Here is a 13862-nt window from a genome sequence, read left to right as displayed (position 1 = left end):
CTGTCCAAGATAAAGACAATGTTGGATAACACCTCCCACCCACTCCATGACATGCTGGTCAGTCACAGGAGCTCGTTCAGTGAGAGACTAAGATTACCGAAAAGCACCACTGAACGACACAGGAAATCTTTCCTGCCTGTGGCCATCTCCCTGTACAACGCATCCACTTAACACACTGGTTACTGCTACAACTACACATGTTTCTTTTCCAGCTATTTATTTATGAGTGACTTATGTATGTATATATATGTATATATTGTACTATTCTTAGTTAGCGTATTGTCTGTCTTGTCTTAATGTTGGTTTATAATGGAGCACTGTAACAAAAAATAATTTCCCCCAGGGATTAATAAAGTGATTCTGATTAAAAATATACTGGTGGCAGGGGTGGCGGGGGAAAGCCTAAAGACCCTAACCCCCCCCCCCCCCACACACACACACACACACACACACACACACACACCCCTAACCCTGCAAACCCATTATGAATATGGTGAGTTAACAAACAGTAGACACAATACACACATTCAAATACTGTACTTTAGTTTTAAATGTTAATAAAGTATTACTATTTTCTACTCCAAGGCATTACTTTTGAGATTATTATATATTTTTTGAAAATATAGCATAATGATAATACTAGTTGTTGGAAACTTTACAAACCACCCAGCAGTATGTAAGTCAAATTATAAAATACAAGTAAATAACAATTGCAGAACAGAATGTCAGTGTAATGAACACACACTTCGTTTTGACAAAGCACACTGCTTAGGTAAATGATCTGAGTAGTTGTTCATCACTGAGCAATTTGTTAATATGTGTTTCGAGCCAAATAAATACAGGGAGAGAGAGAGTGACGTCAGAACACGTCATACTATAACCTCCCGGGAGCGGACGGAGGGGGTCAGTCGTTGGGATGCGCATGCGCAGACAGAGTGCGCGAGCGGCGGGCCTTGACCTTTCGGGGGGAAAAAAACTCTTTCTCACGGACGGTGACAGCGAAACGGATAACAGTCTTCATTACCTGCTGGACTTTGAAGCTCCGGATTCTAGGACTGTTGGAAAAGGTAAAACATTTTCATTAAAACCTTATTACTGTTTTGTTTTTGTTACTCGTCATTGTAGCTTGCTGTTAATGTTGTGCTAACAGTAGCGATTAGCTAGATACGTTAGCCGTTGACGTCAGCGCAATTTAGTATCCGGTATACAGAAACTGTTTTCCTAACAAAACCACTGTTATAATTAAGTGAAGCTGCTCCCAACTATTTTGAACCTTTGGCTTCTAAAATATATACACACATGAACCTGTACTTTGAATTCTGTATGAGTAAAATACAGCTATGCATAAGTGTTTTGAATGAATAATTAGATTAGATAACTCTAACTCTAATTATATAGAAATGTAATTATATAGAAATGAATAGAAATGTGACATGAGAAGGTGTGTCTTTGACTGTTCCTGTATAACTTATTTTCGGACTAGTTGACAAGTTATGCTCCGGTCTTTTCTTTGTATATTTCATTTATCCACCATCATACATACAAGCTAAGAAGAGGTCGTTATACTAACAAGAGGTATCAACGCTGGGCCAAAGTTCAGCACATGGTTAAAGTTTGTAATCCAGCCAGGGTGTAAATATCACTCAGCAGCCAGAGCTGAAGCAGGTAGCATCAACACATAAATCTACTCTACCCGGCTTAAATCACAAGAGCACCTCTGACCAAAAAGCTGTAGATTTTTCTTGTTTGCACAAATTAATCCAGATTCACATTAATTGTGTTCACAGCTCCAACAAAATGAGGAAGAGGAGGGGGAGAAACACAATTAGGTTGAATTACAATTGGATGGAAGGCGAGGACAAGGAGAAGGAAGCTTAGGATGAGGAGGAAGAGAAGCAGCAGGAGCATATTTAGGGATCCCTATGATGTCATTGAGGTTTGTTTCATTAATATGGTCCTCTCACAAAGAAAGATGACTTGTTTTAGTTGACTTACTTCCTGTATTAAATAGTGATGTGGAAAACCACAGAGTAGGCACGTATAGGGCATCTGCAGGTAAATGAACATCAAATCTCTAAGACAGACTGAAATCTGTATATTTATCACCCTTATGATGAAACCCATGTCAGCCATTGGTTTATGGACTTTGTATTTTGAAGCCTCAACATTTGCTTTATTGCTGTTGCTATGTTGGGACCATATTAGGATGAGGGATCAGAATCTGGAGTCATGCACACTATTGTTTCATTTAGTGTGTATCCATAAGATTCGTACAGCAGATCCAAGTTGTGCCTTGAAAACAGGAAAGTCGTCTGCATAGAGGAGAACTTTAATAGCAGGCTTGTACAAAGTGAGGCTTTGTGCTCACATTTGCTGTAAACACTCGTTTTACCCTGTTTTGATGCAGAATTCATTTGAAATCAGGCAAGAACTGGACTTGTTTTTTATAATGTGTTCTTGTGAATTGATTGTGTATCGCATATGTTTGATTGATTTGACCTTCTGCAAGACAACAGTCGTCCGCTGGCCAAAAAAGTTTTCCAAATACCTCCACGTGATCTAGCCTGGATTTAGAAAAGAATAGCAAAAAAAATCTGCACCTCCTGCTTCAGATGCAATTTGTGTTTCTGTGTTCAGAGGCAGCGGCGAGAGGGGAGACCTCGGCTCATCCAGCTGGAGAGCCTGACCAGGAGGAGTCGAACATTAACTCAGCTCTTCCAGGGCACCCTGCAGACTCGGCTGCTGGCATCGGCGAGGGATGACGTGAACGCCAAACTGGAGTCCATCACAGGTCAACTGCAGGTATGCGAGTCAGACCTTCTGAGGAGGGTTTCACTTTTCTCTCTTCTTTATAATTGACTCTTTTCTCTCTCTTTCAGCTCCTTGTCTCAGAGTGGGAGGGATTTGAAGCACAAAGGGAGGAACTTGTCGTTTGGTTGGCTGATATGGATGTCCACCTGAGTGAGGTTGACCAGCTAACAGGAAACACCAGTGAAAAACTGAAACAACTGCAGGTGTGGGCTTGTTTTGATATGAAATATATTTGATATGATACATACGTCAGAGACATTATCCTAAACTGGACTAACAAAGGACCATGAGTACAACATGAAAGGTACATTACATAGCGTAAGGCTGAAGTTCATTGATCATTTTAATCATAAACTTGTTGTTGAAATGTTTTTACTGAACATGCAAGCATCTGCTCATGAAAATGTGTTGATTTATTGGTCTGTTATGAAGCTATTGCTATTTCTAATGTGTTTTATCACTTTCTGATGTTTTATTAATTAAACAATACATGTATTCATTGTTGTGTTATCTGTAGATATAGTATTTATATATATTTATTTATAGTATAGCAAATATATTTAATTATTACTGTTTAAAACACTAATATGTGACTAGGGCTGCCACAAACGATTATTTTGATAGTCGACTAGTCACCGATTATTTTTGCGACTAGTCGACTAATCAGATCATGAACGTAAAACGTACAGCTTATTGCACCAGCATGCATCTGCTCTTATATAACTATCATTAGCTTACAGCTTTAAGTGTTTAAGGTATGTGCTAGGTAAAAATAAAGACAAGATGATAGTTTATTAAATTTTAATGACATTTGTAGATTGTTTCGGTGAAGTTTAATAAACACCTTGCTATCTAAAATATAACAGGACACCGGAGTATATTCTCGAGCATCTCACACTTCTGATAATCAGTTGTCTGCTTGACATTTATTCAGCTGTGTAAAAACTAGAACTTTAATCTCAGCCAAACCGATTTACTTGGGAACAAATAAAATACTGAAAAAAAGCCAAACAATAACATTTTTAAGTTATCTAAGTGACTTATATATCATGTTTAACCTGAGTAGCGAAAGACGGCGGTGGGTTTGAAAACGATTTGCCGGGAGTCCGGTGTTCTCACCGGGTCTACTGAGCGTTAAACCCCGGCTAGCTATCGAGCTAGTGGGTAACAGACGTCTCCGAAAACGTCAGAGCGCTTTTGAAAATATGTGGTGTCTTGATAAACTGAGCAGATATTTGAAGTTTACACAGCTACATTCCCGCCTGAAAATATGTTAAACGTTTATTTTGTGACCCAGAAAGAATAATAAGAGTAACATTAAAACTAACTAGCTGCCGCCATTGTTGGAAACTGAGCAGGGCTGCGCTGTGAATTCTGGGACACAGTCTTCTTCTTCGGGGTTTAACGGCAGCTGGCATCCTTGTACATGCAGTGCTGCCATCTTCTGTTTCAGTCCGTTATTACACTCTTAAATCCTACTACTTATTCCTGCATCCTTTGGGATCTTACAAAGCTTCAAACGATGCGTCGACTATTAAATTAGTCATCGACGATTTTGATACTCGACGTAATCGTGACTAGTCGACTAATCGTGGCAGCCCTATATGTGACATGTATTAGTAGTGATGTTGTGCTGAGGGTTAAAATGCCTTTTTGTCTTTTGGTAACTACAAAATGACAATAAACCATTAATATATGTCTATGCTGTGCTCGTATTTATTTTACCCTACTCAAATTCAATTTATGATACATTTTATTTTGAAAGATTTAAAATGGTTTTTTAAAGAACCACTCAAAAAAGGTTCTTTAAAATGGTTTTTTTAAAGAACCATTTGAAGGACCTTTTTAAAAATGGTTCTTTAAAGAACCATTTTTAAAAAGGTTCTTTGAAAAACCATTAAAGGTGCCCCAAAGAACCATTTCTTGATGGTTCTTTGGGGCACCTTTAAAGGTTCTTCAATGAACCACTGAAAGAAATGGTTCTTCAAAGAACCATTGTTTGAAAGGTTCTTTGTGGCACCAAAAAAGGTTCTTCTATGGCATCAGTCTAAAGAACCACTTTTGGTTCCAGTTGGCACCTTTATTTTTCTGAGTGTGTCATGGTCCGGAGTCTGGTGACTCTGTGTTTATGTTTTGTTTTCTTATATTTATATGATTTAGTGGTTTGTCATGGCTTTGTCTTTCGTATTTCTAGTATTCTTAGTTATTCTTTGGTAATTTAAAGATTTTCCAGGCCTTAGGCTTTGTCAGTGTGCCTACCTTGTGTTCCTTGTGTTACATCTAGAGTCCTGGTTTCTATGTTCGTGTATTTCCTTTGACAGTGCCATGCCCTGCGTCAGTGTATTCTGTTTTGCTCCCCCTCTGTCTTATCTCGTTTGATTATGTTTAGCTGTGTTCTCTGCCTGTTTGCCATTTCCTCGTTTCCCTCTGTGTACATTTATTGTGCGTGTTCACCTCTGTTCCTCGTCAGATCGTCTGTTTTCTCCTGGGTGTAATGTGTCTCATCCCTGGTGTTTATGTCTCAGGCTCCGCATTCCTGGTGTTCAGGTTTTTGTAACATTTACTACTAATAGTACTACTAATTACTTTCCTCATGTTCTTTTGTTAGTTTATCCCAGTGTAGGTTTTGTTAGTCAAAGTTCCCCTCATGCTCTGCTTTTGTTTCATTTTATCTTTCACTAAATAAATTCACTCACAGCTACGCTGTCATCAGTGCCTGCACTTTGGTCTGCTTTCTCTTCTCTCCACACGGTTCCCTCGCCAACTGACCAAACCAGTTAACCTCTGACTATGGCACACAGTTTTGCCTATTTGGTCTCTTTTCATCGGTCGGTATAACACATAATACATCGTAGATAAGCCCAGCACAGCACTGTTTAATCCCTTGTGTTTGGAGCTTTTTAATGTTTGAATTATGAACAGGCCAGTGTTTTATCAAAGAATCAACCATTCATTGTTTGTTTAAATACATACTAGTTTTACTGTAGTGTTTAATTGCTTGAAGCAAAATATAATAAAATGAGGGGTTACTCAACAATTCTGCACAGTACTATATTTAAACAAACTGATAAACATCAGACTGAAAAAAAGCAAATTATTTTCATGCTGTTTCAGCTAAGCAATCACCAATGGTCAGTATTTGATACCAACTGGAGACCAACACTATTGGTTGCCGCTACAGTTCAATATGAAATAGAATAGATCTTTATTGTCACTGTTACAAGAACAACGAAACACAGTTTGGCATCTCTCCGTTGGCAGCATGTAGATTTACATTCAGATTCTTACAACGTAAGTATCTAGAAAGTAAGATAGTCATTTTTTATCTTTACAAAAAAAGGTATGTAAGATAAAAAGATATGCAATGGAAGTGAGGGATTAGTGCATTATAAGGTGCTATGTGAACAGTGGTATTGCACATTGAGTAAGGTTTAGAGCTGCTGGGTTGCTACTATAATAAATACAGTTATATAGCTAGAGGTAGGAGTGTTGGTTGCAATATAGTATAATAAATACGGTTTATAAATACAGTGTAAATGTCCATGAATGTAAACAGCACAGTTAGCCTTCAATCAGGGTGGAAGTCGGGCATGTTTTCACAACCACATCACTTCCTTATTTCTTTCCTTTAATTTGGCTTCATTAATTACTTTAATATTTACTCATTAAACAATGTTTTTGTCATTGTACTATATTTGTCTGCAACTATTCTGCATAGTCATTAAATGTCAAGAATGTCTTCATTCTTGACACTCGATGTTGCTTGGACATAATAGCCTGAGATCATTTATCAGCACAGGTTAAAGTGAGATTTGGTAGGTGGAGGAACCTTAAGATCAGGTGTAGCGGTGCAGCGTGGGAACAAGAATCCCCTAGAAATAAGTCATATATAAAAAGTCTGCTGAAAGAGCTTTTTTTATATATCAGTCTGCACCTTTTTAACACCAACAATACACCTTTAATGTTTACCTGCATGAACTCTGAAGTGTCATATTAGAAACAAACGGCATCACTGAGAGCACATTCAGTAGTCCTGTTGTGAGTTCATCAGATTTAATGATTTTGTACTGAAGCATTCATTTTACTGATACATATTCTTTATTGATCTCTGCCACCTGTTCCTCTAATAGTGTTTGACTGCTGTAAGCTGCTCAGCTGATCCACTTTGTGTAGTCAACGTGTGACGCCCCTCCTTTCATGTGAGCGCACTCAGAGCTTGAAGTCGAAACTTTGGTTGGCAAACACAGTTAATAACTGGTTTCCCAAACTATCAGCCGATGTTCAACTAATAGACAGAATTCAGAGAGTGAATCTAATCAGCATCTCCAGCTTAAAGTTAAATTGATGTTTCAGACAGAAAGATGGACAATAGAAAGTGAATAAAAGAAAGTTAAGACAGAAAACATCTGACAAAGAAACACAAACTGTCACCATAATTCAGAAATAATAAAAATAATAAAACTTAATCAAATTAAGTGATGATCAGTGTAACCTGCTGTTGTACAACATGTTACTTCCAGTGAATTCTGTGTGACGTAAAACAGCCACTAAGTGTCATTTGTCATGTTAGCATTTCCACGTTCAGTGATCAAGAAATTAAGAAAATAAAATAATGGATGATGAAACAAATGGTCTTGATGGTAAAAGTCCTGATTTTTAAACATTCAGATGAGGATGTGGGATGGGGATCACATCAACATTTCTGCTATGGATCTCCAGAATTAGACAGGCTTATAACGTCATCAATACAGACATACAGATAAATCAAATGAGCAGGTAACTGATGTAGAGAAGCAAGCTTGAAAACAGCTGAAAATAATCCCCATCTCAGTCAGTCCTGATTAAAAGACCAAGTGTGTTTAAATCTGTGCAGGCAGCATTTTATCTTGGAGGGCCAGATTGCCACTGAGACAGGAACACATAACAAACAGCTGGAGTCTCCAAAAGTTGATTCTGTTCATCTGGACGTAGCGTTTTCTGGGAGAAACGTTTCATCACTCATCCAAGTGACTTGTTCAGTCTCTGAAGAACCATCCAAGTGACTGAAGAAGTCACTTGGATGAGTGATGAAACGTTTCTCCCAGAAAACGCTACGTCCAGATGAACAGAATCAACTTTTGGAGATTTATTTTCCTGGATGATTGAGAATGCATCAAGACGAAACAGCTGGAGTATTAATGTGGTCTTTATCTTACAATATAAAATGCTGTGAGGAGAGTGTTGTTGTGATTTGGTGTTAATTAAATGAAACCTGGGGATCAAGTTCATGAATATGAATGAACTCAGATCATTTCTATTTCTATATTACTCAGAGCTGGATCACAAGTGAAGCAAAGTTCGGGCTCATGAATATTATTTATGAACAAACATGAATATAAAATATTGCAGGTCAGTGTTGGTGAGAAGTTGAATTCCCACTAATTTAATCACACACTTGTCATGTTTTCAGCATTTTCTGTTTTTGGCTCCAGTCTTTGTCTTTGTTGCACATTTTGCAAACTGTCTGTAAGAAGCTCTGGACATTGCTGCTCCAAATCCACCGTGCTGGCGCTCACTTTTGTTTTAGCGTCAAGACTGCATCTTAGAGCTGTCCGCGAATCACTCTGCATTCCTTCTATACAGAAAACATGTCCTCCACCCTCTGGAAACACGGGAATACATAGCCTATACGTGTATACGTCTATACGGGCTGAATTCAAAATCCTGCTCCTCACATACAAGGTCTTAAATAATCAGGCCCCATCTTATCCTAACCTGACCTTATAGTACCATATCATCCCATTAGAGCACTTCGTTCTCATACTGCAGGCTTACTTGTGTTACATCCTGTGAGGGTGTAGGAGTGTGTGGACGTGGTGTTGTCCTCTCCCTCTCCTCCTCCTCCTTCTTCTTTCTTGCCCCTCCCCTTGTCTCTCTCTGTCCCTGCCTTTTCCTTTAGGACACACCTGCTGCTCATCTGCCCTCGTTTACCACCAATTACCCTCCAGAGGTGATATAAGCTGGAGAGGAGCAGTGTGGGTGTGGGAGAGGCTTTTGGCGGATTTCATCTGCGTTGGGCAGTGTGTGAGAGATTCTGGTCTAGGTGTGTGTGAGATTCTGGTCTAGGTGTGTGTGAGATTCTGGTCTAGGTGTGTGTGAGATTCTGGTCTAGGTGTGTGTGAGATTCTGGTCTAGGTGTGTGTGAGACCAGCCCCACCATGTGTGGCTCTTTGTGAGTAACTCTCAACTGAGTAGTGTTTTTTCTTAAGTGACGGTGGCCTCCATTTCTTGGTTTGGCCTGTCTGGTTCATTGCTTTTTTTTTTTTTTTTGCCTGTCCTGTTTGGATCTTTAGCCATCAGAATTGTTGTCTGAAGGCCAAGAAAGATGCCAAGTGGATTTACTTTACCAAGTGGATCATCATGGCCTTGCCATATTGGTCCATTTGATTGACCTTTATTATAATTATGTATTTATTTTATTTTCGTTTTTTAAAGACGGGACAGACATGACTGGGGGATAGGACAGGGAGAAAGAATGAAAGAAAGAGAGGGGGAGAAAGAAAAATAGAGGGGAGAAGAGATGGTGAGAAAGGGGGGAAGTGAAAAGAAAAAGAAAAACAAACAAAACACCTGGATCACCACGATCACCAAAGAGCAACATAATAAAAACAACACCATCACAATAAACTAGCTAATAATAGATAACAGTAGATACTTGTTTAATTTCACCTGTTGAGAATGAAAAAAGAAAACAAGCAGAAGAAAACGAGAGCAATACAATAAACAACATCACGATGATATATGGGAATATAACTGTAAATACTAAATATTAAACATTATTGTGCAGCACGTAAGATCGACAGCGCACAGTGTGCTTTGAGGTAGGAGCCAAAAAGGGTGTAGTTTGTGTGTGTGAGTACCCGTGTGTACACCTGTGAGCATGGACGTGCTTGTTTTAAAAGGTTCCTTCATGTAATGATCTGCTAGAGGGTGTGGGGAGCCACAGCCCCGTCCTCCAGGGCATGAAGCAGGTATGGAGGAGATCAAAACTCGAGACATCCAGAGGCCCTCAGAACACAAGAGACCAAGGAAGACCAACAGAGGGGCAGCCGCGCCACTGTCCCAGAAAGAGCTGAGGAGAGTCCCAGATGAGGGGTCACTCAGCAGCCGCGGAGCAGAAGCCGGGGGGGTTGCAGTGACGTGCCTGTGAGCTCCGCCGGCAGCCAGCTGCGCCAGAGTCTGTCTGGTTCATTGCTAATAGCAGCATTGCTGTCTTTTTCTGTTGAATCCTTATAGTTATTTTCTTAGTTGAAACGGCCACCATGTCTTTGGGTCGGCCTGTCTAATTTATCATTAAAGCAGCGTTGCTGCCTCTTTCTGTTGTTACTGTTTATATGATTATTGGGTTAATTGATTATTAAACCAATAATCATTGGGTTAATAGATTTATTTTGTGTTAAACACCTCTGCCTGGCGTCTTTTTCATTCCAATCCGGATCCAATTGTTACTGTCCCCCCTACCCTCTTCGCCTAGCTTTCATGTGGGGACATAACACTTGTTGTTCCTGGAGTATTTAAAAGTAGAATGGGAGGGAGAGCCTTCAGTTTTCAAGCCCCTCTTTTGTGGAGCCAGCTTCCAGTTTGGATTTGGGAGACAGACACTATCTGTACTTTTAAGATTAGCCTTAAAACTTCCCCTCACATATAGTTAGGGCTGGATCAGGTGACCCTGAATCCTCCCTGAGTTATGCTGCAATAGGTGTAGGCTGCTGGGGGATTCCCATGATGCACTGAGTGTTTCTTCTTCACTTATTATGTGTTTATACGCCTATCTGCATTGAATCATTAGTTTCTCTGTATTTATTATTGTCAGGTCTACTGTAGCTGCCGTCATAGGCAACTCACGCATTTAAGTTCATTTTATTAGATAGTTAAGGTTGAAACAATTAGTAGTTGAAATATTAATAAATAATAAATAAATAGTAATTCATGTTTTGTTGATTAGATTTATATGTTTAAATGTGTTATTTGTGCTAATTGTGCAATTAGATAGGAACCTTTTCTATAGTTCCGTCTGTTGTTGCTAAGAGGGCATATTTTTTGGCTGTCACACTCAGCAAGCTAATTAAGAGACGAGCCACGAGGTTTGCACGTCTACAGAAAGATAAATAAAAGAGTGCCTTTTTTGGACCTCCCCACGACGTAAAGATGAAAGTTTTATTCCCTTTGAGTGAAGCCAATGAGGTAAATGTTTTATTTTGTTGATTATTGTCATTGTATGTAAATACGCTAGTGTTGCGTGATATTCCAGTGCAATTACCGCAGTGTGAGGTGTAATGTGTATTTTATTGATCGTTATGTTGGAATGTTTCGTTATATTTAATGCTTAAGGACTTTATTAAGAATATTCATTTAAGTTTGTGTTTCTTTTTAGTTCTGACGGCATTGTATCGGCTGTGGTTGGACATCATTACATGTCAAGACATGTCGTAGAATCCTCCTGTCCGAAATAAATGTCAGTTAAAACGCAAAGAACAAGTTGAGCTTTATTAAGACTCGAGGGGAGTAACATCTACCTTACAATATAAAGTGCCTTGAGGCAACAGTTGTTTATGATTTGGCACTATATAAATAAAATTGAATTGAAATTATGTTGTTTTATGTTGGTGAGGGGAGATAGACCTATACTTTGGAGGGCCTGAGATGTTCCCAGAGAGGTGGAGTCTAAGATCTGACCTGACATATAGACACAGACAAACAGGCACACACAGACACAAACGTGCATTTCCACCCTCATGCACACATATACAAAAACTCAGCACTCACCCAACATAAAGACAGACACAAATGGACACTGTACACACAATCACACTCCCCAAACACGCTCTATACCCCAGGTCCAGGTACCCTCGCCCCCAGAGGGGGAAACCGCACCTAGACCAAGGAGACGTTACCCTTTCCCTACAACTTGCTGTAGATGGATGTGACAGAGGTGTGGTGCCTGGCTCAACTGCAGGAAAGGTGTGGTGCAGTGAGCTCAAGGGGCAGTGCCTGGGAGGTTGGAGGGACAGGTAGGTGTAATGAGGTCTTCCCTTCTTTATAGCTATGTCGGAGACCAGAAGAGGAGACGCATGTATAAGGAAAGCTGACTGTGCTGAGACGCTGGCGTTGAAACTGAGTGGGTCTGTGTGCAGCACCAACAAAAATCATAAACAGCGATCAAAACGCTATGTGGGGTCTGAATTGGACTCCAAACAGATATCCCATTAACTTCGTTAACTTCGCAGGCTCTTCGTTACTGAGCCTGGAGCTTGAAATTAAAAATGAAATGTTTGTCTCAGTGAGTTTAGTTTCTCATCTTTCCCCTTACTGCTGCAGAGATGATCCAGTGTAACTCCTCCTTTATTCAGGTTTCTTGTGACTGAAGTCATGTTCAGTCATGATCATCCTGAAGGCTGACAGAATTAACAACAGACAGAATTAATGCAAACTGAACTATGCAGAAGCTCAAACTTATTCTATTCTTTATACCACATAGCAAAATTGGTATGGCCCAGATCTGGCCCACACAATGTGCTTACACATGGCCCACATACCACAAAGAATGACGGCCCTTTGGTGGCCAAGATCTGGTTTGCCCGATGTGGCCCACACATGGGCCAGCACAAGGCCAGTTGCAGACACACGGTGGTCCTGTGCTGGCCCATGTGTGGATTACCTCTGGGAAAACCAGATCTGGGCCACCAAAGGGCCGTCATTCTTTGTGGTATGTAGGCCATGAGTAAGTTGTGAGGAGCCATGGGCTTCAGACACACTGCTGGTCCTGTGCTGGCCCAGAACAGTTTCTGGCCCCAGATGTCAGCCTAATGTGTACCTTAATCAAGCCATATAATAACATGTGCCGGAACATAATAGTGCAAAAGTAACATGTCAAAACTCTGTTCAGACAGTGAATGGAGTGATTCTTACATAGCGCTTTTCTATTTTCCAGGATTACTCAAAGTGCTTTATGCAACATGCCGCATTAACCTAACCACACACTTTCTCTAGCTACATGCTTCCTAATTACATTCCTACACATTCACACTCTTGACATGCAGACAGGAGGAACCAGGGATCAAACCAATAACCTTGTGATTAGTAGGTGACCTGCTCTACCTCCTGATGTACAGCCACCTGGTGGTAAACATGAGTAAACCCTCACTAGGTTTTGGATAAAGTGTACACTCACAAACCTGTCAAACCTGCATTTGAAAAGTTGGCTACCATAGCAGTATAGTATTGCAACATGGATTTTGGGTCTTCTAACTAAAACAGGAAAATAGGAACATAAATAGTGCCATCATTGCCAGACTTGGCCCACGTCTGACATCCTCCCTGCCATGACACCAGTCAGAAGTGCCAGCTTGATGCCAGACCCGGGCCAGACCTGTTTTCTATGAGACTGGGCCACATAAACCAAATCATAATCGGTCCAGATGTGGCATGCCATCACATAAATAGTGCCATCTACACCAAGCCTGGCCCATATCTGGATGATATACCACTTACCATGCCAGAAGTCAGCCAGCAGTGCCGGCTTGACACCAGATACGGGCCAGACTTGTCTGCTATGTGGGATTTAGAGAGATTTATGTTTTTGTTACAAACTTGCATTCAGTGTGATGATCAGAGTTCAGCTGAAGAATCAAACACTAGGTTATAGCAGGACAGAGAAAACACACAGTTAATCATCATTTTCATGATGTCATGTTGATGTTTTGTTTGTGTTTTGTGGTGAGCGGCATGTGTGGCTGCCTACAGCATGGGAACACTTCTGGGCCAACTGATCACCTAGAGCCCAACACTTCTGGGAGCGCGAGCAACAGCCAGTTGCTTATTTTGCTCCATTGTCCAGAGGAGCGCTGTCCTTGTGGTCCACCATGGCCAGCGGCAGCGCCACCATATGGTACTGAACGGAAGGCACGGAGGGGGGGATTGGTACCCTAAGGAGATACCACACCCTTAGGGTACCAACCCCGCTTTCACACCTTGGCTCATGTGATTAGGTAGAGGATCATCAGGGGGTCCTT

At 40.5% G+C, this 13862-nt stretch overlaps 1 protein-coding gene across 1 annotated transcript; it reads left to right on the top strand.

Moving 5' to 3' along the window:
• The first annotated feature begins 1412 nt into the window (after window positions 1-1412).
• LOC146383311 (uncharacterized) lies at window positions 1413-3360 on the top strand. Its single transcript, XM_084934509.1, has 3 exons — window positions 1413-1936; window positions 2638-2802; window positions 2880-3360. Exons 1-3 carry the CDS (start codon window positions 1880-1882, stop codon window positions 3045-3047), a joined length of 390 nt encoding a protein of 129 aa, XP_084790635.1. The 5' UTR covers window positions 1413-1879; the 3' UTR covers window positions 3048-3360.
• The last annotated feature ends 10502 nt before the right edge of the window (window positions 3361-13862 follow it).

This window comes from Perissodus microlepis, chromosome 7, assembly GCF_051167445.1.
Source record: "Perissodus microlepis isolate ML-2025 ecotype Zambia chromosome 7, ASM5116744v1, whole genome shotgun sequence".
In the NCBI taxonomy this organism is placed as follows: domain Eukaryota; kingdom Metazoa; phylum Chordata; class Actinopteri; order Cichliformes; family Cichlidae; genus Perissodus; species Perissodus microlepis.
Note: the sequence above shows the minus strand (reverse complement) of the source record. Positions and strands in the feature narration are given on the sequence as shown.

What these genes read in the sequence shown, in the direction of transcription:
- LOC146383311 (XM_084934509.1), top strand. Translation starts at nt 1,880, where the DNA reads ATGAGGAGGAAGAGAAGCAGCAGGAGCATATTTAGGGATCCCTATGAT. An exon ending in ATCCCTATGATGTCATTGAG is followed by an intron (nt 1,937 to 2,637) that starts GTTTGTTTCATT and finishes TTCTGTGTTCAG; the next exon opens with AGGCAGCGGCGAGAGGGGAG. An exon ending in CCATCACAGGTCAACTGCAG is followed by an intron (nt 2,803 to 2,879) that starts GTATGCGAGTCA and finishes TCTCTCTTTCAG; the next exon opens with CTCCTTGTCTCAGAGTGGGA.